Source organism: Armigeres subalbatus, chromosome 3 (assembly GCF_024139115.2).
Source record: "Armigeres subalbatus isolate Guangzhou_Male chromosome 3, GZ_Asu_2, whole genome shotgun sequence".
Taxonomy (NCBI): Eukaryota; Metazoa; Arthropoda; class Insecta; order Diptera; family Culicidae; genus Armigeres; species Armigeres subalbatus.
The window spans coordinates 417,649,532-417,677,396 of NC_085141.1; the positions used below are offsets into that span (position 1 = coordinate 417,649,532).

The 27,865-nt window shown below is 37.5% G+C and overlaps 3 protein-coding genes across 6 annotated transcripts in view; 1 reads left to right on the top strand and 2 right to left on the bottom strand.

Moving 5' to 3' along the window:
- Positions 1–27,865, top strand: part of LOC134227291 (centrosomal protein of 135 kDa-like) — a 135,450-nt gene that overhangs the window by 48,319 nt on the left and 59,266 nt on the right. For both annotated transcript variants that reach the window (XM_062708664.1, XM_062708665.1), the window contains exons 4-5: positions 17,642–19,078; positions 19,423–19,538. In XM_062708664.1, the coding sequence (XP_062564648.1) occupies positions 17,642–19,078; positions 19,423–19,538 (1,553 nt within the window). The remainder of the gene's footprint in view (positions 1–17,641; positions 19,079–19,422; positions 19,539–27,865) is intronic.
- LOC134227295 (luciferin sulfotransferase-like) lies at positions 6,539–8,813 on the bottom strand. The gene is made up of 4 exons (XM_062708669.1): positions 8,395–8,813; positions 7,883–8,337; positions 7,744–7,819; positions 6,539–6,986 (listed from the first exon to the last, which is right to left on the bottom strand). The coding sequence occupies exons 1-4, from the start codon at positions 8,760–8,762 to the stop codon at positions 6,866–6,868; spliced, it is 1,020 nt and encodes a 339-aa protein (XP_062564653.1). The 5' UTR covers positions 8,763–8,813; the 3' UTR covers positions 6,539–6,865.
- Positions 19,544–27,865, bottom strand: part of LOC134227292 (uncharacterized) — a 29,381-nt gene continuing 21,059 nt past the window's right edge. The window contains exons 2-5 of one of the 3 annotated variants that reach the window (XR_009983646.1): positions 21,226–21,618; positions 20,984–21,143; positions 19,944–20,928; positions 19,544–19,866 (exon numbers count right to left, since the gene is read on the bottom strand). Coding sequence is in view for 2 of the 3 variants with exons in the window: in XM_062708666.1 (XP_062564650.1) it covers positions 20,053–20,928; positions 20,984–21,143; positions 21,226–21,611 (1,422 nt within the window). In the remaining variant the exon portion in view is untranslated. Of the gene's footprint in view, positions 20,929–20,983; positions 21,144–21,225; positions 21,619–27,865 lie in introns of all 3 variants that reach the window. The other 2 variants (XM_062708667.1, XM_062708666.1) reach the window with 2 other exon arrangements.

Below are 27,865 nucleotides of genomic sequence, written 5' to 3' on the forward strand. Positions count from 1 at the left end.
GTTTGAAAATCCCCGCTTTAAGTACAACAAGTATAACGTTGTTATTGAAGTCGACAAGTCGACTTATAGTTGTCTTTTGACTGCAAAAAAGGTAAATATTAGGTTTGATCGGTGCCTAGTTGTTCCCGAAATTAGTATTTTGCGGTGTTTCCAATGTGGAGAATTTGGACACATGAGTGCGGATTGCAAAAATGCTATCGCGTGCTCCAAGTGTGGCGATCGTCATAAAACATCTGATTGCACGTCCACTGTATTGAAATGCGTTAATTGTATTAAAATTAATCGTGAACGTAAAATGAATTTGGACGTTAATCACGGAGCATTCAGTAATGAATGCAATGTGTATAAAAGATTAGTCGAAAGAAAAAAAGCAGCCTGCATTTCAATGAATAGCAACCAAGTTCCAGTAGAAATGTGAATAATTTCGATATATTGTATTTGAATATTGCTGGTTTGTCCACAAACTACGTAGCATTACGTCAGCTTGTAGAACAAAAACGTCCATTTTTAGTCTTTTTATCTAAAACACATATTGTTGAAAACGAAGCTTTCGATCAGTTTAGTATTCCGGGGTACAGTGTGGCTGCTTGTTTATCACATTCGAGACACACTGGCGGTGTTGCTATTTATGTCAAAGAATCGGTTCAGTTCAAGCTTCAATTGAACAAAGTTTGTGACGGAAACTGGTTCTTGGGCATTACAGTTGTTCGTGGCATGAAGATGGATAATTATGGTGTTTTATATCACTCTCCCAGTTCAAGTGACCAGCGTTTTATTGAAATTTTGGAAAATTGGCTGGAGACATTTATAGATTCTAGTAAATTAAATATTCTTGCTGGTGATTTTAATATTAATTGGTGTGACGACTATAATTCGAATCATTTGAAACGATTAGCAGATTTCTTCAATTTAAAACAAACGGTTTTAGATTATACGCGTATTTCTCAGCACAGTAGAACTTTGATTGATCATGTTTATTCAAATTTTCTTTCTGTGAAATCTGATCCAAAAAGTGAGTTAAAAATAACCGATCATGAAACTTTAGTAATTAACATAGTTGATGAAAACAATATTGATAGTAACATTAAAAATTTAAGTGCTGGAGAAAGTATTCTAAACAAGCTGTTTCGGGTCTTGTGGAAAGAAACGTGGATTTTCAAACAATCACCGGTTCTATAGATGAAAAATCAGCTGTTCTTACTGACGTTTTAAAAACCTGACCAATCAATTAATTGAACATCAATTCGTTTCTGTAAAATATTCGAACAGCTGGTACAATTTAGATCTGCTACATCTCAAGCGTAAAAGAGATAAATTGTACAAAAAGTTTGGCAGAAGTAATAGTGAAAATCATTGGAATAGGTATCAGGTTGCGCGGAATAGGTATTCGCAGTCGTTGAAGCAAACGCGTTGCGAATATATTCAGAGGAAAATTGATCAGCACCAAAACAACAGCAAAGAGAAAATTTTGAAATCATTATTGAAACCTAGTACTAGTAAACCGCGATCGAAGAACAATTTAATGAATATTTCGTCAATACCTGAACCTGACGAAATAAAACAGCCGTTAATGCTAACTGTAGGTTTGAATGCTTTCACCCTATAACGATGGAAGAGCTTAGGGACGTTTGCTTTGGTATAGGAAAATCGGCTGGCGTAGACAATGTGAATGCTAAAGTTATACAAGACTGCTTTGATGTCATCGGACACAACTTGCTGGGCCTTATAAATGAATCGTTACAAACTGGGCACGTGCCACAAGTTTGGAAGGAATCTTTAGTGATTCCAATACTAAAAGTTGCTGGGACGATTAAAGCCGAAGAGTTTCGCCCCATCAATATGTTGCAAACATTAGAGAAAATTTTAGAACTTGTTGTAAAAGGCCAGCTGCTTGAGTATTTAAATGGTAATAACTTGCTGATACCGGAACAATCGGGATATCGAGAAGGCCATTCTTGTGAAACCGCATTGAACTTGGTATTAGCTAAATGGAAAGAAAGTGTAGAGCGTAAAGATACGATTGTTGCGGTGTTTTTGAATCTCAAACGCGCTTTTGAAACAATTTCTCGGCCCTTATTGTTGACCACAATCAAGCGCTTTGGAGTTTCGGGTTCTGCATATAAATGGTTTGAAAGCTATTTGTGTGACAGAACTCAACGGACTGCTTTTAATGATTCTGTATCAAGTCCCGTGGAGAACACGCTAGGAGTGCCACAGGGAAGTGTATTAGGGCCTATTCTATTCATTATGTACATAAATGACATGCGACGAGTTTTACGATTTTGCGATATAAACCTTTTTGCTGATGATACCGTGATATTCATTGCTGCTAAAAACCTAAAAGATGCCGTTTTGCACTTGAATGAAGATTTGCGTTCTCTAAGTAGATGGTTGAAATACAAACAGTTGAAATTGAACATAAATAAAACTAAATATATGATTATTTCGCGAAACCGAGTAAATGAAGATGTCTCAGTAAACATTGATGATGAGACAATTGAGCGCGTCCGCGAGATTAAATATCTTGGCGTGATTATTGATGATAAGCTAAAGTTTGACAAGCACATTGACAATGTTATCAAGAAAATAGCCAAGAAGTATGGAATTCTCTGCCGGCTGAAAAACGACTTAACTATTGCAAGTAAGATACAATTGTATAAATCAATCATCTCCCCTCATCTAGACTTTTGCCCTTCCATTTTATTTTTATCGAACGCTACACAAATATCGAGATTACAGCGTTTGCAGAATAAAATAATGCGTTTAGTTTTAAGGTGCAACAGATTCACTTCCTCAATTTTTTTGTTGGACGCCTTACAGTGGTTGTCAGTGAAGCAACGGATTGTATATCTAGCAATGGTGTTTATTTTTAAAGTAATTAATGGTTTGCTGCCTCGATATTTGTGTGATCGAATTGAAAGAGGAAGTGACGTCCATAGACATAATACTAGATCCGCGAATGATGTACGAACACCATATTTCTTGAATAGCGCTTCGCAAAATTCGTTATTTTTCAAAGGAATAAAATATGTTTTCATTTCGATGCCTACGCACATCAAACGTGCAGCGATACTAACACAGTTTAAGTGACAATGTATTTCACACGTTGAAGCTGCCTTTTGAACAGCTACTCGATCAACTTTTTATTATTGACTAATTTTGCATCTTGACGAAGTTGTTTTTAAACGGATATTTTGTATGAACAAGTTTATTTACCTAATTATTGGGGCTTTAATGATCTATTAGTTCGCCTCGATGATGATAATGGATTTTTATATAGTTGACGTAATTTTAATTTGACTTTTTTGTGTAGTCTACAAAAGTTTGAGCCTCGCGCGCGTATTACAGATATAGATGATTTTTTCACATTTATTTACAATTGTGCAAGTTTCGAGCTGTTTGAAGGATTCTTTAGATTAGTAGTAAGTCATCTGGTAGATTATTTAACTCGCGACTGAAATCAGAACTTTTGATATCGACGGAGAGGTACCACAAGTTTTGGATTTTGTGATGTTCGAACTTTGTAGAAAAGTATGATGCTTACGAGTTGTAGATTGCGGTCTTATAAAATGACATGAATACGGTTTTGGTGAAACTTATGAAATCTGTGCGAGAGATTTCACAAGTATTGCCTTTGTGAGAACTCGATGTATCACTACTGATGCTTGCAAAAGTTTAAAGTTGATATCAGCAGTTAATTTTTTAATTTATGTTTTCGCTGTATAGTAATGGAAAGTTACTTACAAGTTTATATCTGTAGAAATAATCGGATCGTTTTTTATTTGTTTGCAAATCTGATTAAATTGATCTTAATTAATTATCTTAAAGATAACTCGTCCAGCTCAAACCTTTGTAGGAGTATGTGGCGGGACCATCATCATCATCAAAAGCAATGAATAATGAGTTTTAAATTCTATTACCGAGATCAATCCTTTGTAAGAAAAATGTCTTACCTCGGCCGTTTTTGATTGAAACATGAGCTGGAAAAGCTGTTATTATGATTCGGAAATAACGTGGAGCTTTTCTTCGATTGCGTGATGACATTTGTGTCTTTGTAATCTTTAGGGTCTTTTGAATTTAAATTCTAACGTGTTTTCCCAGAAGCCTAGGTGGGAACTTGAAGTTTGTAAGGGAAAACAGGCTGAATTGAAAATAAAATGTGTCCTATTTAGGTGCCACTGGCTCTTTATTACAATCTTTGTCTCGCTATGACGAGACCAACGAAAGTTGCGAGTGATTTCTTCAAAATGACGGTGAAGTCAAGCACCATACCATACCAGATATACAACACCCAGAAGAGCTAAAAATAATAATCCCTTTTTACATAATTGACTTCAAACTATGGAATTCTTCTGCTACTATTTTGGTGAAATCTTTCCCCCAGGAATTCTGGGAAATTCCTTCTTCAATAAATATGGTTTATTTCATCTATACATTGTCTAAAATTGCATATTTGTCCCATATGAATAGGAAATCCAGCAATAATGGGTGATATGCGATCATAGGCAGTACAGGAATTCTAAGAAACACCAGAAATTCCTTCTGCAAGAATTTAGAGGAATTACTCTTGGGAGAATTCTTCTTCAAGTATTCTTTCTTCAAAAGTGATGAGTTGCTTTTCCCACTCCAGATCTTCTTCTTCTTCTTCTTATTGGCATTACATCCCCACAATGGAACAGAGCCGCCTCGCAGCTTAGTGTTCATTAAGCACTTCCACAATTATTAACTGCGACGTTTCTAAGTCAGGTTACCATTTTTGCATTCGTATATCATGAGTAGAGTGGCTCAAAAAACACTTTTTCAAATTTTTTGATGAGCCACCCTCTTATTCGGTTCTATTTGATGCCCTGATACTCTGGACAAAATTTCAGCCAAATCGGTCAACGTTTGGGTGGCACTAAACTCGTTGGAAGTTTATATGGAAAAATGTTACAGAAACATCCAAAAACAGTGATTTGCAGTTGGACGGCATAATTTGCTATCAAGAATCATGATACTCATTTAGTTCTTGTAGAATTAAATACTGAATCACAGATAAACAGACGTCTCACTTAGAACAAAATGCAATCAAAATCATCGTCATGAAAACATTATCGCCCAATGCTAGATACCCCGTGTGTGGTCAAGCGGCAACCAGATGGCGGTAGTGAGCAAACGTCAAACACAAACAAAACCGATGGAAGCGCCATCGGTGGCCGATCGACCACCTACAGAAAATTGAATCCACCGTTAAAAAGCTGAAAGATGGAACATATGTTGAGTGAGACGTCTGTTTCTCTGTGACTGAATGTTATGCTGAAAACCGCAAGAAGATTAGAGTTTATTACGCAAAGATATTAGCATTTTACTGGAGTGTTGTAGGGGTGAATTTTTTTCTTTTCAAAGGTAAAAGAAACGAAATTTGCTCAAACCCCACTTCAGAGAAATGCTAATAACTTATCCGGGCAAACTCTAATCTTTTTGCGGTTCTGTATTAAATTCTCCAAGATCTGAATGAGTATCTTAGTTCTTCATCGTAAGTTGTTTAGTCCAGCTTCAATTTACTGTTTTCGGATGTTTCTGCATACATTTTTGCATATAAACTTTCAACGAGTTTAGCACCGCCCAAACGTTGACCGATTTGTCTGAAATTTTGTGCAGAGCATCAGGACATCAAATAGAACCGAATAAGAGGACGGCCCATCAAAAAAATTTAAAAAAGTTTTTCCCATACTAATTTGAGCCACCCTAATCATGAGGCTAGCACGATGATACTTTTATGCCCTAGGAAGTCGAGGCAATTTATTATTATTATTTATTCAGACAAAGGCCGAAGTGGCCTGTGCGGTATATAAGAGTCTTTTCCATTCGGCACGGTCCATGGCTACACATCGCAAACTACACAGTCTATGGAGGGTCCGCAAGTCATCTTCCACCTGATCGATCCACCTTGTCCGCGGCTCACCTCACCTTCTTATGCCTGTCGGATCGTTGACGAGAACCATTTTCACCCGGTTACTGTCCGACATTCTGGCTACGTGCCCGGCCCACCGCAGTCGTCCTATTTTCGCGGTCTGAACGATGGATGGTTCTCCCAGCAGCTCATGCAACCCTTGTACCTATACTGCCTATGATCGCATATCAGTCTCATCTTTGCTGGATTTCCTATTCATATGGGACAAATATGCGATTGTGGGCAGTATAGTGAAGCTAACTATTACTCATAAGAAATCAGTGGATAGCACCACTATGGGAACCAAAATTAATTTTTACCATCACTAAAGGATCAGTTTACCCATTAGTGGTACAAGCAATATTTGGTATTTATTGATGTTAAATAACATCAATCTAATTTTTGTTAACAAATTGATTAGTTTTCCTATTGGCTATGATATTAAAAGCTGTAAATATCGCATAATTATCGATATGAAAAAAATGGATTTTCTACTTAAACCTCCACTTTTGGTACAGCTACTCTAACAGAAATTTGCGAGGAAATCATTTAAAAAGAAACAAAATGAAGGATGTGATGCGTGCCTCGTTGATAACAAACAACAAATTTTTAACATTCTTATACGCACACTTCCTCGGAAAATTACAGAGAGAAAATTCACTGTGCACTTTATATCAATAAGCTGGTTACAGAATTAAGTTATTAAAATGTATTTTAGGATTGCTTTAGGAAATGTTCGAGGGAAAGTTTTGATCCGCGCCGCTCTACGCCGCCACCGTTAGAAAAAGCATTTTCATTCTTTACTATCGAGTTAGATTAAAATAGGTACACAGGTTTAAGGATTTTTGCTTGTGTCGTTGCATTCCTGATACATTTTCGGGTACTTCGATCTTGGGCCGCCATCTTAAGTCTTCTGCGCGTGATCTTGCCATATCACTGTTCGAATCTGAAATCACTTTCCTTGAGTTCCTTTTCAATATACTGATCAAAACGAACGATTAGTTCTGGTGAGAGCTCATTTTTATAATCACCGACCAGACCTTTCCGCATAAATCTGAAAATTCATTAGAAAATTTTATTTAGTTAGATTTTTTTTTAGAGAAACTTATCATAAGACGAGTTAGCACTTCTCTATTCGATTTACCACTTGATTGTTACTTTACTCTAATACGTGGTTCGACCTCAACAGTGAGGTCTTCTTCAGTGCCCCGCATAGCCACATGGATTCCTATCTCGTTATCATCCTATTTTTGAATGAATATTTAACTAGTATGCTATAGAATGATGTTCGTTGGTGATATTTGGTGATAATAAACAACAAAAGTTTACAAGCCAAAATCTATAATTCCCATTGAAAATTAAAAATTACATCCTCCACTGGGACATTTCCGCCTCGCTGCTTTGTTTTCAGTCAGCACTTCCACAGTTATAACCCGCGAGGTTTCTAAGCCAAGTTACCATTTTTGCATTCGTATGTCATGAGGCTAACACTATGATATTTTTATGCCCAGGGAAGTCAAGACAATTTCCAAACCAAAAACTTCCTAGACAGGCACCGGGAATCGAACCCAGCCACCCTCAGCATGGACTTGCTTTATAGTCCATCTTACCGCTAGGCTAAGGAGGGCCTCTCAAAGCCCTCGTCCAGTCGTTTTAAAAGTACTTTTTGTAAGTTTTCGTCAATCATGGAGTAGCAACTAAATCAAGCTCCAATAGAATATAGGATGCAAATGGAATGGAATGTATGTACGAACTCGTCTTCAAGTTTTGTGAAGGTATTCCACTAAATAAGTATCATTGCAAAAACATACTCAAACGTATCCCCTTTTCTGCCGTTCATTTCCATCGCTCTTTTTGTCATGTCCGAGTTGTTTGTGGCCGGATTTTCTATAACAATATAACCATTAAATTTTCGTATGCTTATAATATTAAATGTCTTCGAAAACATACTTTTCATCTCGTCAAACGATAAATGGTGTGTTAGTATGTCCAACTGCTGTTCGGAATATCGTTTACCGAAGAATTCACAAACTGTAGGGAGCACCTTCCGTAGATTGCGTTTCATTTGCTCGTATGTCAGAAACAGTACATTATCTTCATCGCGTAAGCGCCAAAAGTCCAACACGTGCTGAACTTGCGGACAATAAATTACCTGATCGTCAAGCAAAGCTTCATAAAAATTCTCCTTCGGGCCGCGATAGCCCATGATCATTTGATAATGATGCCAGTAGGAAACGGCGACGTCCTTGGGATTTCGCGATACGTATATGATTTTTGGCTTGACGGTCCATAGTTGCTTTGGGAGCAATGCCAACGGAAGATGTGATTTGATGTGACGAGGACGTATTTTGTTTGCCGCTGATGCTACAGAATCTATGGGTATGTTCTTCCCAATACCTGAAATTCTATGTTAAATATTTATTAGGAAGGGTACAAAAATCGAACTCACGAGAAGAACATACTCCAAATACACCGATCGAGTGTTGATACTTTCACGGGTGGCCGATTCAAAATCCAAGTCATGATCAATCAACCAAACCATTTCCTGAGTCCATGTCGTGCCGCATTTCGGAAACGTAATAATCCAAACATCATCATCGTAAACAGGGAAATTTCGCACACGCTCCGCAAATTGTTGGTATTTTTCTGGTAAGACACATGGTTTCGGTTCCCAAGGTCGACCGTCGGCGAATGGGCTCTCAGAGGCTGCAATCTGCTTTAACTTTACCTTGACGAACGTTTGTGCCGCAGGGCAACCAAGTGCATTCGCCTGTTCTGTATCCAACGGCTGGTACGAAAAACTTTCACCGCGGGCTGTCGTTTCACTCATCTCGTGCGTTTCAATCGGACTGTACTAGTGGACTAAAGCCAAATTTGTCGTTGACTGGATATACAGTATGGCAGCTATTACGTCAGACCAGTAGTTCAAAAACGCTTTTTAACACATTTTATTCTGGGCATCACTTCACCCTGATTAGATTTATTGAAGCTATTCAAAAGAAATAATCTATCTATGTATCTGTCTATATAAAGGAAAAAAATAAACGTTTTCTATATCTCGGTCTAACACATGAAAAGATGATCCATTTAACAAAATTTCCTATTTGTTCAATTCGTCTTGAGCTCCACAGTGTTTAGTTATGCAGAAATACTGTAATTTTAGCAGGCATAGGCAAGAGAAATCAAACAATAATATTAGTGAATTATGTAAGAAAGAAAAATAATCCCGAAAATTTTAAAACGAATTTGAATTGAAAAAAATAACTTTTTATCTTGTATTGATTTTCACCGATTGGTTGTTTGAATGGAATGTTAATTCATGTTTTTATTTTTTTATATTGATTATTAAAATAGCCGCAAAACTTCCTGCAAGCCCAAAATATAGTTTGAAAAACACTGTGGTTCAATTTAGTTCAAATAGTTGGCCACACAGAAACCCAATCTGTATTTGTTGTGGTCAATAGGAATATAGGGGCTGGGGGTACTTAAAATGTGTGTAATGGGATTCCGCTATACAGTCTAACTTTAGACTGCAAAGCCGAATCCCATTATGTACATATATTCATCAGTCAAGAAAACATACAGTTCAAAATGTGTTAATTTTTTAAGTTAGAATTCGCGTATACACTATAGGATAGATTGAAGTCGATCCAGTAAAAAAAATTTATCAAACATTGAAAGTCTGGCTTGAACACGAAGATGTCAAAACATTAATCTCAGAACAATGAATTCAGTTGATAAATGTTTTGCATAGGATATATTGCGTAATAATTAAGATATATTTGTGTATTAAAAATTATTTACTAAGTATTTTTTTAATCTCAAAAATATTCGTTAGTGTTGTCGAGAATATATAAATAATAAAAACTTTTAGCTTACAATACAACAACTTGCCCATTTTATCCTGTAGTTACGAAAATTACTTTTAAAATTCAAACTATAAGACAAATCAATTCAAATAGACAGTAGACTGGGATGAACAACATTCGTGCTTAAATATTGTATGTAGCAAATGAATCGTGATTTTTTTGAGTCATGGTTCATATTAAATACTTAAGAGTAGAGTAGTTCTCGTCTTTTGAATGTAATACACATAGTTTGGAATATAACATAAACACTGTTGAATGAGTATTAAAATTGTAGCGATTTAGACAAAACTGGATACTAGCCCGTTTTACTCTTGTCTCCCTAACTCGAGACTAGTAAAACGTATAGATAAAGACATGGTCGAGTTGAGATGTAGAGAATACAGTTGCAGACTGCTTACCAACCGAATGACCACGAGCAGTGTGGTTCAAGGTAACCATCTTAACTTGAACCCCAATATATTAAACAGCTCTGACGACATTATCTGATTTTTCAAATGGTAAATAGTGTATGTCACTGCTATTTCTGTTACTGCTCTAGCCAAAAAAAAAATTATAATAAAACTCTTATCAGGGATGCTGCCTTTCTTGTACATTATACAAGATAAGGAAAGCACTTTTTTATAAGTATATTTATTTGTTACGACAGCACAAGACTTTTACTTAGGTCAAGGAAGTTTGATTGGAAATCACATTAACAATAGACATCTTGAAGTTACAAAGTGGCATTAGAGTGATTTAGCTAATTGAATTTATGATTAGAAGTTTTCCTTGAAAGCTAAATCCTTCCCCTCGGATATGTTACCTTGCCGCGGTGGATCGGCTTACGCCATTAGCACTGAGATGGCAACCAAAGACATATCTCGCTTAACTTTTCAAAAGGACCTAAGTAACATTTTTTTCATGAATTGATTTGAATAGCGCAATCAACAGAAAAACATGAAAGCTTTCGATTGCAGTACTCAAATTAATTCATGAAAAAAATGTTACTTAGGTCCTTTTGAAAAGTTAAGCGAGATATCCTGTCGTGGTGGTATCACATGTTGACTATTTGTGTTTGGTGCCGCGTTACATATCTGGCATTGACGCACTAATTTACGGCATTTGCATGTGATCCAACGGACATCGTGTCTTGGAGCCTTGAATGGTAGTGCAGTCAGGCAGAGGCCTTTTCATCAGTGATAATGATGTGAGTTCTCTTCTTTTCGACAATACTTTTCTGATGCGTTCCCTGTGACGATGAGTCGTAGCCTCGCTTATACTTAGCTAGCTAGGCATTTATTGATACACAATGTATTAAAGACATGGAAATGACTACTGGGTTCACTGAGTAGAAGTTTTTTTAGAACTAGGAACGTGGTGGCAGTCTAATTTATTTATGTCTCACTTCGAAGAGCCATAATAAAAATACCACACATTATAATGATGGTATATGAACAATAGAGTGGGGCGTCATGGTCATTTTTTCAAATCAATGGTTTTTCGAAGCCATTCTGGGTCCTGAACAACTGTGCAGAATTTGGGACCGATTGGTTGCTTCCTCGCTTTCCGCATCGCGTTTGAAGTTTGTATGGTAATTAGTATGGGAGAACGTATATTTTTGCATTTCTACTACTAGAGGCTTCAGTTTATCGTAAACCAAGTGGCACATTACGTTAAAGTATAACCCAAAGGATGCCGAAAACTTTGCTGTAGCAGGCACGTTGCTGGAACGTCCACGAAAAATGTTATAACGCTTAGAACATTGAGTGTTCAAACCATATGCAAAAAATCGTTTATTCTGCCAGCACTGCCGTACTACGTAGACCAATAATTTAACTGAGTGTTATTTCAAAATAATTGATCTTATAGGGCTTTAGAGCTAATGGGAGCTATCCGGAATCATTTCACAAAGAAAAAAATCCGACGAGAAGGAAGATGGGTTTTGCCCTTCGAGAACCATAGGTTGTCCGGTAGTGCTGGCAGAAACATTGATTTCTTGCATATGGTTTACACAATCAATTTTCGAAACGTAATAACATTTTTTGTAGACCTTCCAGCTACGTACCTTCTTCGGCAAAGTCTTTCGGCATCTTCCAGACTAGATGCTAACGTATTGAGTCACGTGATTGATGATAAATTGAAGCCGCTAAGAGCAAAAATGCGAAAAAGTACGTTTTCCCATACTAATCTCCATGTAAATTTAAAACGCGATGCGGCATGCGAGGTTGCAACCAATCGAGCCCATATTTTGCATAGTTGATTGGGGTCCCAAAACGAAAAAGAACCAATAACTTAGGTAAACAAAGTAATTCGAGGAACCCATGACCATAAAGACAAAAATGACATCGTACACATCAATCTATATAATTAAGAATGAGATAATGGGAGAGAATATCTATTAAAGTTGTAAATATAATGTCTTTTGAGCCAGTTCAACAGTGTCTTAATGGACGACATGGTCCTTGTACGGCTGGAAAACTGCTTCAAAAGTTATTAGCTTGTCATTTTTTATAAATCGGGAATTGAAACACTTTCTTATATTTGATAAAAAAAAAAAACTTCCGTCTGAGTTTCTACGATGAAGCATTTGGGCAGCATGTTCCATGTGAGTCGGATAAACTGCTTCGGTTGATTGTGAACGCGTACAATGACAATAGACGTCTAAATAGCATAAAAACTGACTAAATAATGTGACTCTGACAAGAAAATGACAAAAATGACTTTAAACGATTACGATGTTAGTTAGCATGAGACCTCTCTGACTATCTATGAACGTAATTCCCTCTGATTCAGTTGCAACAGCGTCTTCTTGGACGACATGTTCCGTGTACGGCTGGCAAACTGCTTCGAACGGAATTATGCAACGGTATCATCAAAGGCCTGGTGCAGAGGTTTCTACTCTATTCAGAGTCCCGCCAGTAAACCTTCACAAAAAAAAAGTTTTCCTTGAAAGCTAAACGTCGGTTGTTGTCGAGTAGCCAAAGGGGAGATGATTCCAAGTAGAGGCTCCACACACTTTTTCCACTTGATGTCGTATGGTGCGGAATGATGAAAGTTCTTGCTCGAATGTATTCTCTTTTGGAGAAATTCTCGTAGTTTCCGTAGTTCTCCACTTCTCCAGTAGATCTTTCCCCATTATCGTATGCCGTAATTCCACTGTGGTGTCCCGTTGACGAAGGCCGTAAACGAAACGTACGGCCGATTTGAAGCTTCGAAGTAGTTGCTGCTTCAATGATGTTGTCATTCCAGGATAGAAAACTACATCACTGTAGGGGTATAGTGGAATAATGACCGATAGCACGAGTTTCTTCCTCGTCGTTAACGACAGTACACTCTAGAATCTACGGAAAGTCCGCAGAGTACCGTATACTCTCTTCACGACCTCGTTAACTTGTGCAGACCAGTTTAGGTGCTTGTCCATCATAAGTCCCAAATTGATGACCTTGTCTGAGAGACAAATTGTTTCACCGCAGAAAACAATGTCAGTCTGCGGGATAATATTGCCTTCCTTACAAAAAACGATTCCTTGGGTTTTCTTGGGGTTGGGTGAAAACATTTTTTGCTCCGTCCATTATTCAATTGAGCGTAAGTCTCGGTTGATATGGATTACCAGCCTGTTAATCAGCTCCTCAGATCCCGATATATAAATCTGGAGATCATCTGCATAGAGTTGGTATTTGCAATTCGGTAGGCTATTGATAAAAATGCTGAACAGAAGAGCACTCAGGCATTAGCCTTGCGGAGTTCCATCTTTTCGCCTCATTTCTGTAGAATTGGAGCCGTTGAGCTTGACGATTTGACTGCGTTGATCAAGAAAAGAAACCGTCTAAGACGAATTAAGTACTGTCCATTTAATTGCACCAGTTAATTTTCGTTATTTTTGCAGATACGTATTTCGACCACAACTGTGTGGTCGAAATACGTATCTGCAAAGATAACGAAAATTAACTGGTGGAATTAAATGAACAGTACTTAATTCGTCTTAGACGGTTGAATACATTCCACTAAAAGAGCTTAATATATTTTTCTGAAGAAAAGAAAGATGAGCTGGCAAGCAGAGTTGGAAAACCCAAATTCGCGACTCAAGTTAGCTTGGAGGTTCCTATGCTTGGCGCAGTTGAACGCCAGAGATAAATCAACCAACACCATGATAGTACAGTGTCGATTATCCCAATTGGCATAGATGTTATGTACCACTTTTGTAAGTGCGGCTGTTGAACTAAAGAATGTGCACAGCAAAAAGTGGTCACCGGAAACATAGTGTCATAGGAAGGAATTTAAATAAAATTTAACAACATAACGTTTATTTCGTAGAAAAACAAAGTGAAATTGTCATACATAATTAATTCAGTAAATTTGATATTTTGTATGCAAATGCCCGTACCTTTCTCTTGACACCATTCATGAGGTTTTGCACGGCATCATCCGTCACTAATATGGCAGCCTTTTGCCAGTTATGACTGAAGCTTTTCTCATCATTTGCTAAATTATTTGTTTCTAGAATATTTCTTTTAACCAGGGCCCAGTACTTTTCGACTGGACGGAGCACAAGCGAATTTGAGAGGTTGGACTCCTTCGTACCAGCGTACCAGTTTTGAACCAGTTTTTCGTAGTGACAAGATGCTAGATCTGGCCAGAACAGAATTGTACCTTCATGTTTCCTAATAAATGGCAAGAGTCGTTTATTCGTCAACGTAAATTTGCGAATTTATAGTACCGATTGTGACGAAAATGTCGCTTCTGAGACCGCAGCCACACATTGCCTGCCAAACGAGAAATTTCTTTGGGAACTTCGACAGTTTTTTTCTGCCTAAAATGTTCCGCAACACCTCTGCTTTGATTCGAGGTATAAAACAGTAATCACAGATTTAGCGATATTCAACAATTTTTCAATGTCGCCTTGCGACATATTCGGATTTTCCACCTTTTGTGCAAATTAAGTTCGCGCATGTGTTATTGATTTGACGCCATTTTTCAGAACAACAGAGGCATGTTGGAAATGACATTTTTACCATTTCACACGTAAATTTATCTTCATATTGTGGTGTTCGTATTAACTATGCGTGCACTGAGAAAGCTGTGTTGAACCATTTTCGGTGACTACTTTTTGCTGTGCACATTCTTTATATCCTCGACGACAGTGTTGTCCTACACTCAGTGCGAAAAAATCTGCTCTTTGATTTTACTCCATCTAAACGATTTTATAATCTTAGCTAAATAAGTGTAACTAATAGAGGGATATTTGAATTTTCTAAACGTCATGTCAAACTGTCAAAACAATGCACGTCAGAGCCACAGGAGCGCGCGCGCTGAAAATACACTTCAGTGAAAACACTCCAGTGAATTTTCAGCGCGCGCGCTCCTGTGGCACTGGTGTGCATTTTTTCACTGCTCGACGATAACCAGATTGGTAAGTAGCCAGCAAACGGGGGTTGCTGATATTCAGGTGGTCGGAGATTTGCTCAAGCAAGATTTTTTCAAGGATTTTCGAAATTGATGGTAGAACACTGATTGGACGAAAATCTTTAGGAGCAGTTGGGTACGGTGATTTTGGAATCGGTGTTACCATTGCTTTCTTCCAGGATGACGGGAAAGTTTTTGCTGCAATTACACCATTAAAGATGTGTGTGAGTAGTGGAAGAACAAAGAGCTAGACATTTTCACGAATGAGATCGGGAGACCATCACTTCCAATGGCATTTGATTTTATCTCGAACATTTTTCTGGATACATCTTCGACAGTGGTGGGGCGAAAAGCAAGCATTTCCTGAACATTGATTGGTGGAGCTTCGTGTAGTGGTTGGTTTGCGTTGTTATTACTGTTTCGTAGCGTCAGGTGCCCTTCAGTAAAAAAAACTGATTTAGTTGGTGAGGATTGAAATCTGCAGAGTTTGAGTTTATTTTTGTGCTGTTATGTACTCCTTCTCTTCGTAGATTTTTCCACAGTTGTTTAGCCGGAAGATCGTTTGAAAAGTTTATTTTAGCATATTGTTTTTTTGGCATTGAAGATTAGTGACTTTACTCTGTCGTGGGTACGCAGGTACTCTTGCCACTGAGCACTTTCTCTAAATCGATTAGGATTTCGAATGTATAGCGCGTAGGCAAGATTTCTAACTTCGATGTCACGGGTGATCCACGGAGTATGCTTATCACGAACCTGGATGGTTCTCTCAGGAGCATGGACTTCCAAGAGGGACTGCAGCTTGTCTGTCATCAGTTCCACCTTGCGATTGTGGCAGATTGCTTGAAGATCAGCTGCTTGGAAATCCGCTTGCAGTTGAACTTTTACCACTTGAGGTGCGACTCGAGGTACTCGGATATCGGCGATCAGATAAATCTCTTCATGGTCCGAAATGGAACAACCGTATTGTGCTTTTGACTTGCAAATCGTACCCGGGGAATCGGTCACCAATAGGTCAATAGTTGTTGCGCTCTGTACGGTAATACGTGTGGCGTCAGCGTCAGTTGGCAACACAGTGAGGTTGAAGAAAGAATGTATGCAACTTAAATATTCATTTCCACAAAGACGGTCTAGCAGTTACATTGATGTTGTAATCGCCGATCAGATAAATCCTGTCAGAGTCGTATTCGTGTATGTCTAATAGTAATTTTCGTAGTTTTGGGCGAACAATGGGTTGGATTGGTTGATTTTGGCTTGGGATGCCAAATATTATACTCTAGTACCAATGTCGTTTCCTGGTTTGTGTGTGGACCTAATTGAACCGTTTGTTTGAGAAACTGCACATGTAACATTTTTGGTCAAAATGAGATTTTTATATATTCTGAATCCTCGTCCAAAAATACGTATCCTGGCAAAAAATACGAAAAAAAAAGTTTTTGTTCAGGAATGTATGATTTTTTTTTTCGTTTGTTTGAGAAACTACATATGTGCACGCACTTTGAAGAGCAATTATGGAGTACTGCTTACAATTTTCGCACTGGAAGTGTCCCACAGTGTTGAGTTTTGCCAAAAACTATTGATCTGTATCGGAGAAATCGAAAGAATTGGTGCCAATTTGTTCAAAAACAGTTTTTTGTTGTTTTCTCGAAATTTTGAAAAATGGCAGTTTCTCAAACAAATGATTCAATTATCGGCGTAGTTTTGATCCCTTTCGAACAAATAATCCGATCCCACCGAATGATCTTGTTCTGTTGCCGCGTCTAACCGGCAAGGGGTGCTGAGTGAAGTTGTAATCGGGACTTCGGACGGGGCCTATGGGGGATGACGGTCGAAGCATGGTTTCCTTTACGCCGAAAAAATGATATTGAGAGGAATTTAGAATAATTTTGACGCCATCGATGTTACGTTCTAGACTTCCTACGTTAATTAACCTGGAAGAATCTATGATGGAAACTCTGATTAAGTTTTCGAAAGAAGTTTCCGGAGAGACATTTAAAAGAATTCGTAGGGCCAAATTCAAGACTATAAAATACATTGTTTTAAATCTTTATTTCTGTATAAATTCATGAAACGTAATTAAAATTCGTAATCATAGTTTTTGATACTGCCTCACTTTAAATTTCGACAGCTAAGAAGGTATCCGATGTTATAAAATCATCATAATTATTGTGGAAGTCCCCTAAATTACACCCCGGAAATAATTATAACACCAGCGCTGAATTACATACAAAATGGTCATGTTCAAGGATCAATATCTCGATTTCGAGCGATTAGATTTAGGACATATTTCTCCTCTCAGCCTAAAATTACCTTTTCCTAAAATAAAGTTTTCAATCAATGATTGTTATTTGTATGAATATTTACTGAGAAGGCATCATTTGTAAATTTGTAATTACAAAAACCTTTCCACTTATATGGAGTCCCTTTAGACAATTAGTAATTCATTTAAAAAACATTTCAGATTGACTGCCGTGATCGCGAAATTCAACGGCTTGGAGCATTGTTTGCTGGTGGTCGACCTGCAGCCGCTCTCGCAAAGGACTGTTGCTATCGCAATGTGAACACCTTGACGGAAGATGTCAAAGGACTTCAGGAAGAAAAAACATCCATTCAAAACAAACTAACTGAAGCGTTGGAAAATCAGCAAAGCGCTGGTAAGAAAATACACAAGCTATCCGAGCGCAACAAACAGTTGGAGCAAGAACTGAAGGAGATTGAGAATGTAGCTCTGAGCGTAGAATCGGAAGCAAACTTGAACATTTTGAATAAAGATAGGGAAAATTCTGACCTGCAGATACGGTTGCAACGCTCAAATATGAGGATCAAAGAGTTAGAAACTTTGTTGGCAGCAAGAACGTCAGGATCCACACCGGTGAGTTCCTCGGCATCGGCATGCTCTCTGGATTCAACTCTTCAAAATGCTTTGAAGCAAGCAAATGAAGAGAAACGAGCCCTCTATAAACAACTGAATGAATTGAAACAACGTGAACAAACATTTCTAACAGACTATGAGAAAATCAAATCAAAGTATTCAAAATTGAAACTCAAGATATCAAATCAAATCGCATTTGTTGGTGCCGACTCCCATCAGAATGATGTTGAGATTGATGAATTGAAAGAGAAATGTTTATCCTTGGAGAACTCCTTAAAACATGCGGAATCGAATCGAGATCTTCTTTCTAAAGAAATCATGCAACTGCGAGAGAATATTATAAAACTTAATAGTGAAAGCGTGTATAAAACCGATAGAATAGCCCAATTGGAAAGTGAACAGAAAACGATATTCAACCAAGCTGGTGCTGCCCCTCGTTTGCGAACGGCAGATTCTGCATTTTCTGGTCAAACGTCACTATCAGTTCAATCGGCGTTCCATCGAGTAGAACGCGAAAGAGACGCTGCCAGAAGAGAAGTGCAGCAGCTGGAAGCTGAAAGGGACTCATTAAGGACTAAATTGAAATTGGCAACCAAAAGTCAAAAGGATGAACAAGCTAAACATGAGGAAACCATCATCAGTTACAGTTCAAAGATTGCAAAGCTAGAGGCTGAAAAACGCGATGTTTTGTGCGCTCAGAGTTCTTCTCAAACTACGTTGCAAATGTTGAAAGACGACAACCGTGATTTACAGGAGCGTTTGCAGAATGTTGAAAGCAGTTTTAAAAAAATGAAGATTAGCCATTCGCAGTTGAAAATTCTGCATGAACAAACAGAACGGGCCTTGCTACAACATCAAAACAGGCTGATCTGCTCTGAGAATCAGCTGGACAGTGCTGAAGCTAAATTAACTAAAGTTGATGGAACAATTGAACACGCCCAGAAAGATATTGGCAAACTAAGAGGGGATATAAGCGTGTTGAAAGCATCAAACGCTTCGCTGCAACAGGAGAAAGACAAACTTTTGGTAAGTTATTCATTATATTGTATTTTTTTCAATCAAGATGGAAAACTCAGCATCTGAACTATAGAGTAACATCGTAAAATGGACATTTTGCAGGGCAATTTTATTCTTCATACGCCACATTAATCTAGATTTCAAAATAAAAAGTAAAGTACATTTACACATAGGTATAACGAAACCTTGTATAACGATACTCGAAATGATCGTCTGTGATGCCTGAATAAGATTTTTTGGTTACTCATATGAAGAAGGACTAGACTTACTAACAAATAAGATCTGAGTTTTCTCTCTATATTATAACCTGCAAATAAGCATGATTGTCCATTAATATCAAATCAATATTACAGATGGAGCTCGACAAGAAAACAGAAAAGCTTTACACAGTCGAAGCAGAGCTCAGCACCTTAAAAACAAATAAAATTGAAATGAGGGACACAATTGATCGGCTTGAAAGGAAACTTGAGTAAGTACATTTTTTCTAATTTATTTTATTGTACCTATAATTCTTTTTACCTAACCTACTCAGTCAGCATTGGCATTTGGAATGATGGATTTGAATGTTTATTCAATAATTTCCGCAACTATGGCACTCCTGCTTATCCTAAACTAGAATCCAGTGCGTAGGCAATGTTACACACTAGACTTATGAAGCGAATAAGGTGCCTTACAAACTAATATTGTGAATATCTCGTTGTCATTCGGGAAAATTCGATGCCACAGCACTTTTCTTTTTGGTAACTTAGTATTCCTCTGGTTCGGGCGATGCAAATCCTAACAGGCTCATGAACCACCTAGTAAATTGATTAAAATAGATTTTTATTCAAGCGATTGTAATTCAGAACGGCTTGTTCGACATGAAAATACCAACTTTCTTTACCGGTCCATGCTATTATACTACTAAGGGAAGAGTTAACATCATTAGTTGCGTCGCATGCTTGGTAAAAATTTAGTACCGCTAGTTTGTTAGTTCTACGTTGCTAATACGGGATTGCCAACGTAACGTTTCCGAAACTTATTGAAAATATCCTTTTTTCGTTCAAATACCTGGCGAGTCCCACGGCCGGTGGTTGACAGCCGATTACGCCGTTTTGCATCGGTGAATCATATGGAGTGTATCCTGGCCTACAGACGCATGTAGCCGCACGAACATTTGACGATGTCTTTTTCGGTTCAAGCCACTGTCCTGGACCGCAAAGCCCACGAGTGTAAAGCTTATAACATTGTTTATTTATCTCCACCATATCAGGCGTACTATCACAAGCACTTTTAGGAACTTCATCATCTGTACATGACTGATCTAAGTTATGGATGACTCCAGAGCATCCGCAAATTCCGTTATAGGAAATGCCATCCAATGACGGTCTTGTTGTAAAGTCAAATATAACCACCTGGTGCAAAGTGCAGGGACCCTGTGATCCTATTCGATAACATGTTTTTTCTTTAGGAAAATACAATCTACCTTTCTCACATGGGTTAGGTAAGCAAACGTTTGAATCTATCAGAAAGGATCCTGTCTCACATGGTCCCTGTGTATACAACTTGTAGCAATAACCGTCCTTCCATAGAACGTAGTTTTCTTTACATCGACACTCTGCCTTCATTGAGCTTACCTCTTGTTGCCCCCTTTTATCGGTTATAATGAATGTGTGCCCAACAGGACAAGGCCCAATAGTGCCTAATTCGTAACATTGATTTGATTCGTTATGAAAATGTGGCAATCTTTGATGGCATGCACACTTCTTTGAAGGGAGAAATAGCTCTCCTGTGCGCAAGCATGGTCCCTTAGTGAAAAATTCATGGCATGTTTCCGTCTCGTCATAGAAATAATTGCTCAACTCCCCTTCGTCTTTACACTGGAAATATAGAAATAGCGATGAAATTCTAACAAAATATATCACTACTTCATACCTTGCATTTAGCTATTCCATCAGAATCTAAGCTCATTAACTTTCCCTTCGCGCAGGGTCCTTTGGTATACAGTTGGTAACATTTATTGTCCTGTGGCCAGTAAATCATTCCACTCTCACACATTTGTGCCGATTTACATGTACCCCATCGTTGTTTTGGTCTGTAATAAAATTTTGGATAAGAATTTTAGCCCTGTCTTTGTTTAACGTAAGGTGTAAAGCTGCATCGGAGGGCGTTTTTACATGGCACTCTTCACATCTGTATCGGCAAGCGGTGCGAAAAATTGTCCAAACTCGCAAGGCTCTCGCTCGAATAACCGATGGCATCGTTTCGTTAATGGGGATTGAGCGGTTCCTGGTGGACAGCGGCACTCTGCTGTCGATCCCGTGCTAGTGGATCCCACTCCTACCGGGCTTAGTTCCATTGTTTCGGGGCAGGGATACCCTAGCTGAAAGATTTTGTAACATTTTTTGAGCGGAGGCCAATAGAGTAGCTGCCATCCACCGGGTTGACTGGCACAGGGATTTTTATTCGGGTCACTCCATGGTGGGGGTACGATTGCAGCTAACGAAGACGATTGGAGATTATAAAACGTCAGAATGCACATCCATACGGATGCATGCCTCATCACAAATCTGCAAAAAAAAAAGATAGAAAGATAAAAGGTACATTAATTGTTCTCCAACTACGTGGTGTCGCTGAGTCGGATGGCCCTTATTAATCCTCTAAGGGCCAATTTCTTCACCTTCGCTTAACGCTTAAGCGGTGCTTACCCATACGTTTAAACCTGGTTTAGCGCCTAAGCGGAGGTGAAGAAATTGGCCCTAAGACCTTAATTATTATATTCGCTCCTAATCACAGTTTTGCTATCTGAAATCGTTCTATTTGTGGGTGTCCTACGAAAGGCTGAAACACATAAGGCTGAATACTCATAAGGCTGAACTCAAAAGGCTGAAATCCCGAAAGTCTGAAAGTCTCAAAAGGCTGAAAGTATCAGAAGGCTGAAATGTATCGAAAGGTTGAAATATATGGGATGAAATCAATTCCAACCATACGATATGTTATACTAACCATATTTAGTAGTTGGTGAATAATGAATGAAGAATAGAGAATGATGAATAGAGAATAAAGGATGAAGAATAAAGAATAAATAATTATTTTATTTTCATTAATAAAGAGGCTTTCAGCTCTGCTGGTTTACCTCTGGGTAAAGAATAAAGAATAAAGAATAAAAAATAAAGAATAAAGATTAAATAATAAAGAATAAAAAATAAAGAATAAAGAATGAAGAAAAAAGAAGAAAGAATAAAGAATAGAGAATGATGAATAAAAAAAAGGATAAATAATAAAGAATAACTAATAAATAGGAGAAGAAGAGGGAAGAAAACGGAAGAAGAGAGAAAGAAGACGGAAGAATGGAGAAGGAAAAAAGATGATAGATTGAAGTAAGAACATAGAAAAAGGAAGATGGAAAAAGAAGAAGAAACAAGAAAGATGGAGGAATGAAGAAGGAAGAAAGAAGAAGAAACAAGAATGAAGAAAAAAGAAAAGGAAGTAGCTAAAAGAAAAAAGAAGGAAAAAGGGCAAAGAAAGGAAAATTATGGAAGAAAACAAGACGAAAGAAGAAATAAAGATGAAAAACAAGGGACAAGGAAGAGGGAAAAAAGAAAGAAGAAGAAAGGACAAAAGAAAGAAAAGGAAAAAAGGTTGAAAGAAGTAAGTAAGAAGAAGGAAGAAGGTAGAATGAATAAATAATAGAGAAAAGAGAATAAGGAAGAAGAAATTTGGAAAAGGAAGAAGGTAGAGGAAAGAAGACAGAAAGGGTGGAAAAACAAGGTGATGAAAGAAGGAAGAAAGAAGAAAAAGAAAAAAAACAAGCGAAAGGAAGAAATAAGAAAGCAAAAGGAATGAATGAAGAAGGAAGAAGAAGAAGAACAAAGCAAAATAAAGGAAGAAGAAACAAGAAAAAAGGAAGAAGCAAGAAAGAACAAGGAAGGCAGAAGAAGGAAGAAGGGAATAGGAACATGAAAGGAGGAATTAAGAAGGAAGAACTATGGAAGAAGAATTAAGAAGAAAGGTAGAACGAAGGAACAATAAAGAAACAGAAAGAAAGAACTAGGAAGGTTTTAAGAAGAAAGAAGGAAAAACATGAATAAAAAAGTAGGAAAAAGAAAAAAAAAGAAGGAATTAAGAACAAATAAGGGAGAATAAAAGAGCAAAAAGAAGAAGGGAGAAAAGAGAAGAATAAAGAATAAAAAATAAGAAAGTAATCTTGGCAAGAATCAAAAACCAAATATGTACAAGAACCAAGAACAAAAAAGTCTTGTTCTTTTCTATGTTACCTCAACATTTTTTGAGCTGTGTAGACTAAAAAATAAGAATTCTGTATAAAAATTGAAAGACAACAAGAAGTTGCAAGAAGGTTGCGGATCATTTTAGTTTGTGCCCCTATTAACGTCAAATGTTGGGTCAATCTCAGGGGACTGAAGAGAAGGCTAATACACCTACCCACCATTCATTCAATATGGCGTACTATGCTTTTGCTTTCATTTCGTTTAATTCACGATAACAAAACTTCGGAAGTATCGACGAGTTATTTTTTGGCATAAAGAAGCCATACAAACACAAAAGGCACGATGTACCTCAACTAATTGCAAGTTTTCGCCAGAAAAAGTTAATTGCCGATAATTAGCACTAACTGCGTACGAACCAATCACCCAAAATGAGCGCTGAATTCGGGTATACTACCCAGCAACTGGGTACCAAAAACAGAAGTACCAAAAACGATGTTGGGTAGAGTGCCATTGTACCGCGGATGACAGGCGTTTCACCCTCCTGGTCAATCTGGGAAACGAGGGCTAGATTATATTATTGTATGTACGAACTTTCTTCTGGAAGGAGATTCTCTATTCATCCCGTGGATTCGCATAAGTGTTTCTGCTTATGGAACCACCCCACCCATTTTTGGCCCTTCATACAGGAGTTTGATGAAATACAAACAATAGTATAATCACGATCAAATCGTTTGCCAGATATGGCCAGTGCTATAAGCAGGTGCCTTGCTACAATAGATGGTAGTATCATCATCATCATCATCATCATCACTATTAACGTCAAATGTGAATTCTTCCACTAAAATTGGTTTCTCGCGATTTTTCAGCCTTTCGAGTTTCAGCCTTTTGTTATTTCAGCCTTATGTGAGATTTTTACTTTTCAGCCTTTCGTGTCCAGCCTTATGAGTTTTCAGTCTTATGTGATTCAGCCTTTCGTGGAAGACTCTGTTATCTTCATATATTAATTTTAATTTTTTGTTATTATTTTTATTTTTTTGTTTTCATCAGTGTAGTTGACTTTTTTCTGGTTAATCAGAACTGTTATAGTATAACCCTGTTTTAATGTACGTATAATGTGGATTATGAAACCAATCACTTTCTTTGGATAAGCACACCAAATTTCTCTGGGATAATTTTATTCTACTTCGTCCACCACCGCTGCCATCGCAGGCTCAGCCGTCATAGGCCTTCAGCCGTAAACAATTGAAGTCGATAAAAATAATGTGTCATATTAATCTGATTTTTTGTACCTTAAATTTTCAACCAACAGCATGAGATATGACGATGCCGGTAGGCAAATTATCTATAGATATTTCATAGTTGTTGATACATCTATAGTGCCATTTTCAAAAGTGGTTAAGTTATACAATTTTGAGGAACCTCCTCCTACCAAATGTGACACTATAGTTGTTTATTGCGCTATTTTGTTTGCTTTAGTAAGTGTGATGTTTGTTACGACCTTAACCATCGATGCACAAAACACCAATTCCTTAACAGCACTTAACGGTGAACAAAGCAGGGCTATTTGTAGCGCATTCACCAGCGCATAAATTTTAACGTCTATTAAGCTTTTTCATTTTGTTTGGAGGCCATGGTAATGTACCAGTGAGGACTAACACGGCTTGTACTTATGCAGCTTTTTCATAATTATTCAAAATTGTTCAATTTATTTCGAATCAATATATATAGAATACTCAGTAGAGCGTCGTTTGTAGTCACTGAATACAACCTTACTGTTGCGGTCAAAACACGTACAAATCTGTAAAATTACAATCATGTGGTGAAATTAAATGAAATAATATTAACACGTTCTATGACGGATATAAATGTGTTTAACGCAAGAAGTTTTCAGAATAATTTTTGAGAATGTTTTAATATAAATCGAAGTGAATGAATCCATTAAACGCTAATATTAAACTTTAATATGATTAAAAAAACGAATATATTTGTGAAAACAATTCTTAGCGTTTAGGAGTGATTTGAATTAGCACTTTAAAACTATATTTTTCGTTCTGCTCTATCGACGCGAATATGTAGAGCTCAAACAATTTCTGATATATCATCTTTATCATTGACGAATTCTCAAAATTTATTGCATGTTTAAAATTTGCCAGTTTTATCTCATGTATCTGGGTCCAGTAAACGTTGAGAACCGCTGATCTATACCAAATCGAATGAAATTATTTGGCACTGGAAAATTTACACAGTCCATAAAACATTGAACTTAGTCTTCAAAAAAATAAGGAAACAGCATAAAGCGAAACAGTAACGCAACTATTCAAGTCACGTCACCGCATTTAGTCTCGTCAGTCATCGTCATCCTCTGTCATTTGTTGCTGTCGGCAAATATTTTAGCACCTCATACGCGCATACTTAGTGTCGATTGTTTACGATGTACGTACAATGCTCTGTACTATATTTGTTCAAACTCGTAAACACATAAGAGGTCACTAGGAGGTCTCTAGCGTGACAATGAAAATCCCTAAAAACGTACAAACTTCTTATTAATTCATAATAATCAGAAGGTAATGCTTTTCAATAGATATGTAAATACGAAAATTCTCGGTTTTATGCTGACATTATTATGTCCGAATTATTTATTTTTGTTATAATATATTATATTATCTTATCTCAATGCGGAGATGTAACCGCAAAGATTCAATCGACCTATTTTACATGCGTGATTGAATGGGTTCAATTCAAACCTCCACACCAACCGAAATATTAATGTAGTCATGTAGTGTGCATCGTTTCCATTAGCTTTTCAAGGTTGAATTTTATATTTAACGGACACGCGACAAACGTTTTGAAATCAATGTCATTCGAATTCCTGTGTAGGGTGCAATCACCTTCTCGTTGGATCGACGCGGTCTGTATGCGTTGATTAATGCCGAATATGATTTTGAAGGCGCATCACAGAAGAAATCGATTGTGTTGTGATATCTTTTAGGATTCGACTATGTGAAACTGGTTGATAGGTTATGTAAGCAATCTACCCTATTGACACACTAACATATTGAACATTGTGTTTGCAAGAGAAACATCGTTTAAATAGAGTTTGGTTTTGTACCATATCATCAAGCAACAGCGAATTCTATCTTTCACCGATTTTCTAACGTATAAACATGTGTTCCGAAAGTACATTCCAATTTTTTACCTCTTTCACGCCTCAATCGATTTACTATGCTTTCCGAGCAGTTACCAGCATGTATCAGTTTGCTAGCAATCCGGTGTATTCAAATTAAAATTGATTAATCCACGTAGTGATGACATCGTCTTTCTTTTATTTTACATAGTGGTTGTAATGAAGAGAGATTGTAGATCAAATAAGTTCCATGAATCAACTTTATATATCACGTTTTCAAACATATTTCTTTAGGTTCCAATCTAGCATTTTAGGAAAATCGGTTGAGGTGCTGAATGAAGTACGAATTGTCGAAACCTTTGAATTACATAGACGTCTCACAAAATCCACAATTCTCGAGTCGTAAGACATAAACAAAATACACTCGCACAGATTCACACAGTTTTGCACGTGTACAAATGCGTAAACTCGCCCTTGAATATGTCATTATTCCTGTAAAGGATTCAGTTATTTTATTGGGTGAATCTATTGCCTTTCAATATTACTTTGTTGTACGAGAAATGAAAACATGATTTGCAATCCGGTGTGCATCAGTGCTTGTTAAGGATTTCATCATTATTTCACACCTATAATTCAAAACGTGCCAAATGATTCTATCCTTATAAGTCAATGAGTCAATCAGCAGCATTTAACGTTTACTTAAGGATTTCATTATCCAGTGGCGTAGCCAGAAAATTGGTCTGGGGGGGGTTTTTCGAACATTTTTTTTTTCGAAAAAAAAAATTTCTTCTAAAAATGATGTCTCTGGGGGGGGTTTTATGCCCAAAACCACCCCCCTGGCTACGCCACTGTCATTATCATCAACTACCTTTATGGGGTATCTCAGCTCAGTGCTGCGGGTATCGATCAATTGAAAGATTTTTGTATGCTTATCTTCTTACCTCTACTCTTTAGAGATCACCTTCCTTTCCAGCTCTTTCGAAACGCAAATAAACCACCAGCTGGTGCCGCAGTTTTGCCTTTTTGTTTTGACCATGGAACCGGTTCTCGCGATTTACCACGTCGCGACGCGCCATCGGTCGTGCCGGTTCAACTTACGCCACAAAAGCTTTGCAGTTCCATAGACGTAGTACTTTAGGTTTACTTCTTGCTAAACTGCCCGTCGCATCTGCATCGGTTGCTGCAAGCTAGTGTTGTGATTCCAGCTATGTTGCTTTCTGAGCGAATCGGAGGCTGTGAAGCAGTATAGTTTAGTCTTGTGCCATAGTGACTCGCTGGCCCAGATTCGTATGGTCTTTAAGATAGAGAAAGAGCATGCTTTTGCCTCAGATCAAGTGATTGATCCACGGAGCAGGCCGGTAAGGAGAAGCATTAACTGGGGTGGGTCACTGGTAATAGTAGTATTAGTGACATTTTCGAAATAATTGATCAATACAAGGAATACATTTTCCTTAACCTTCAAAA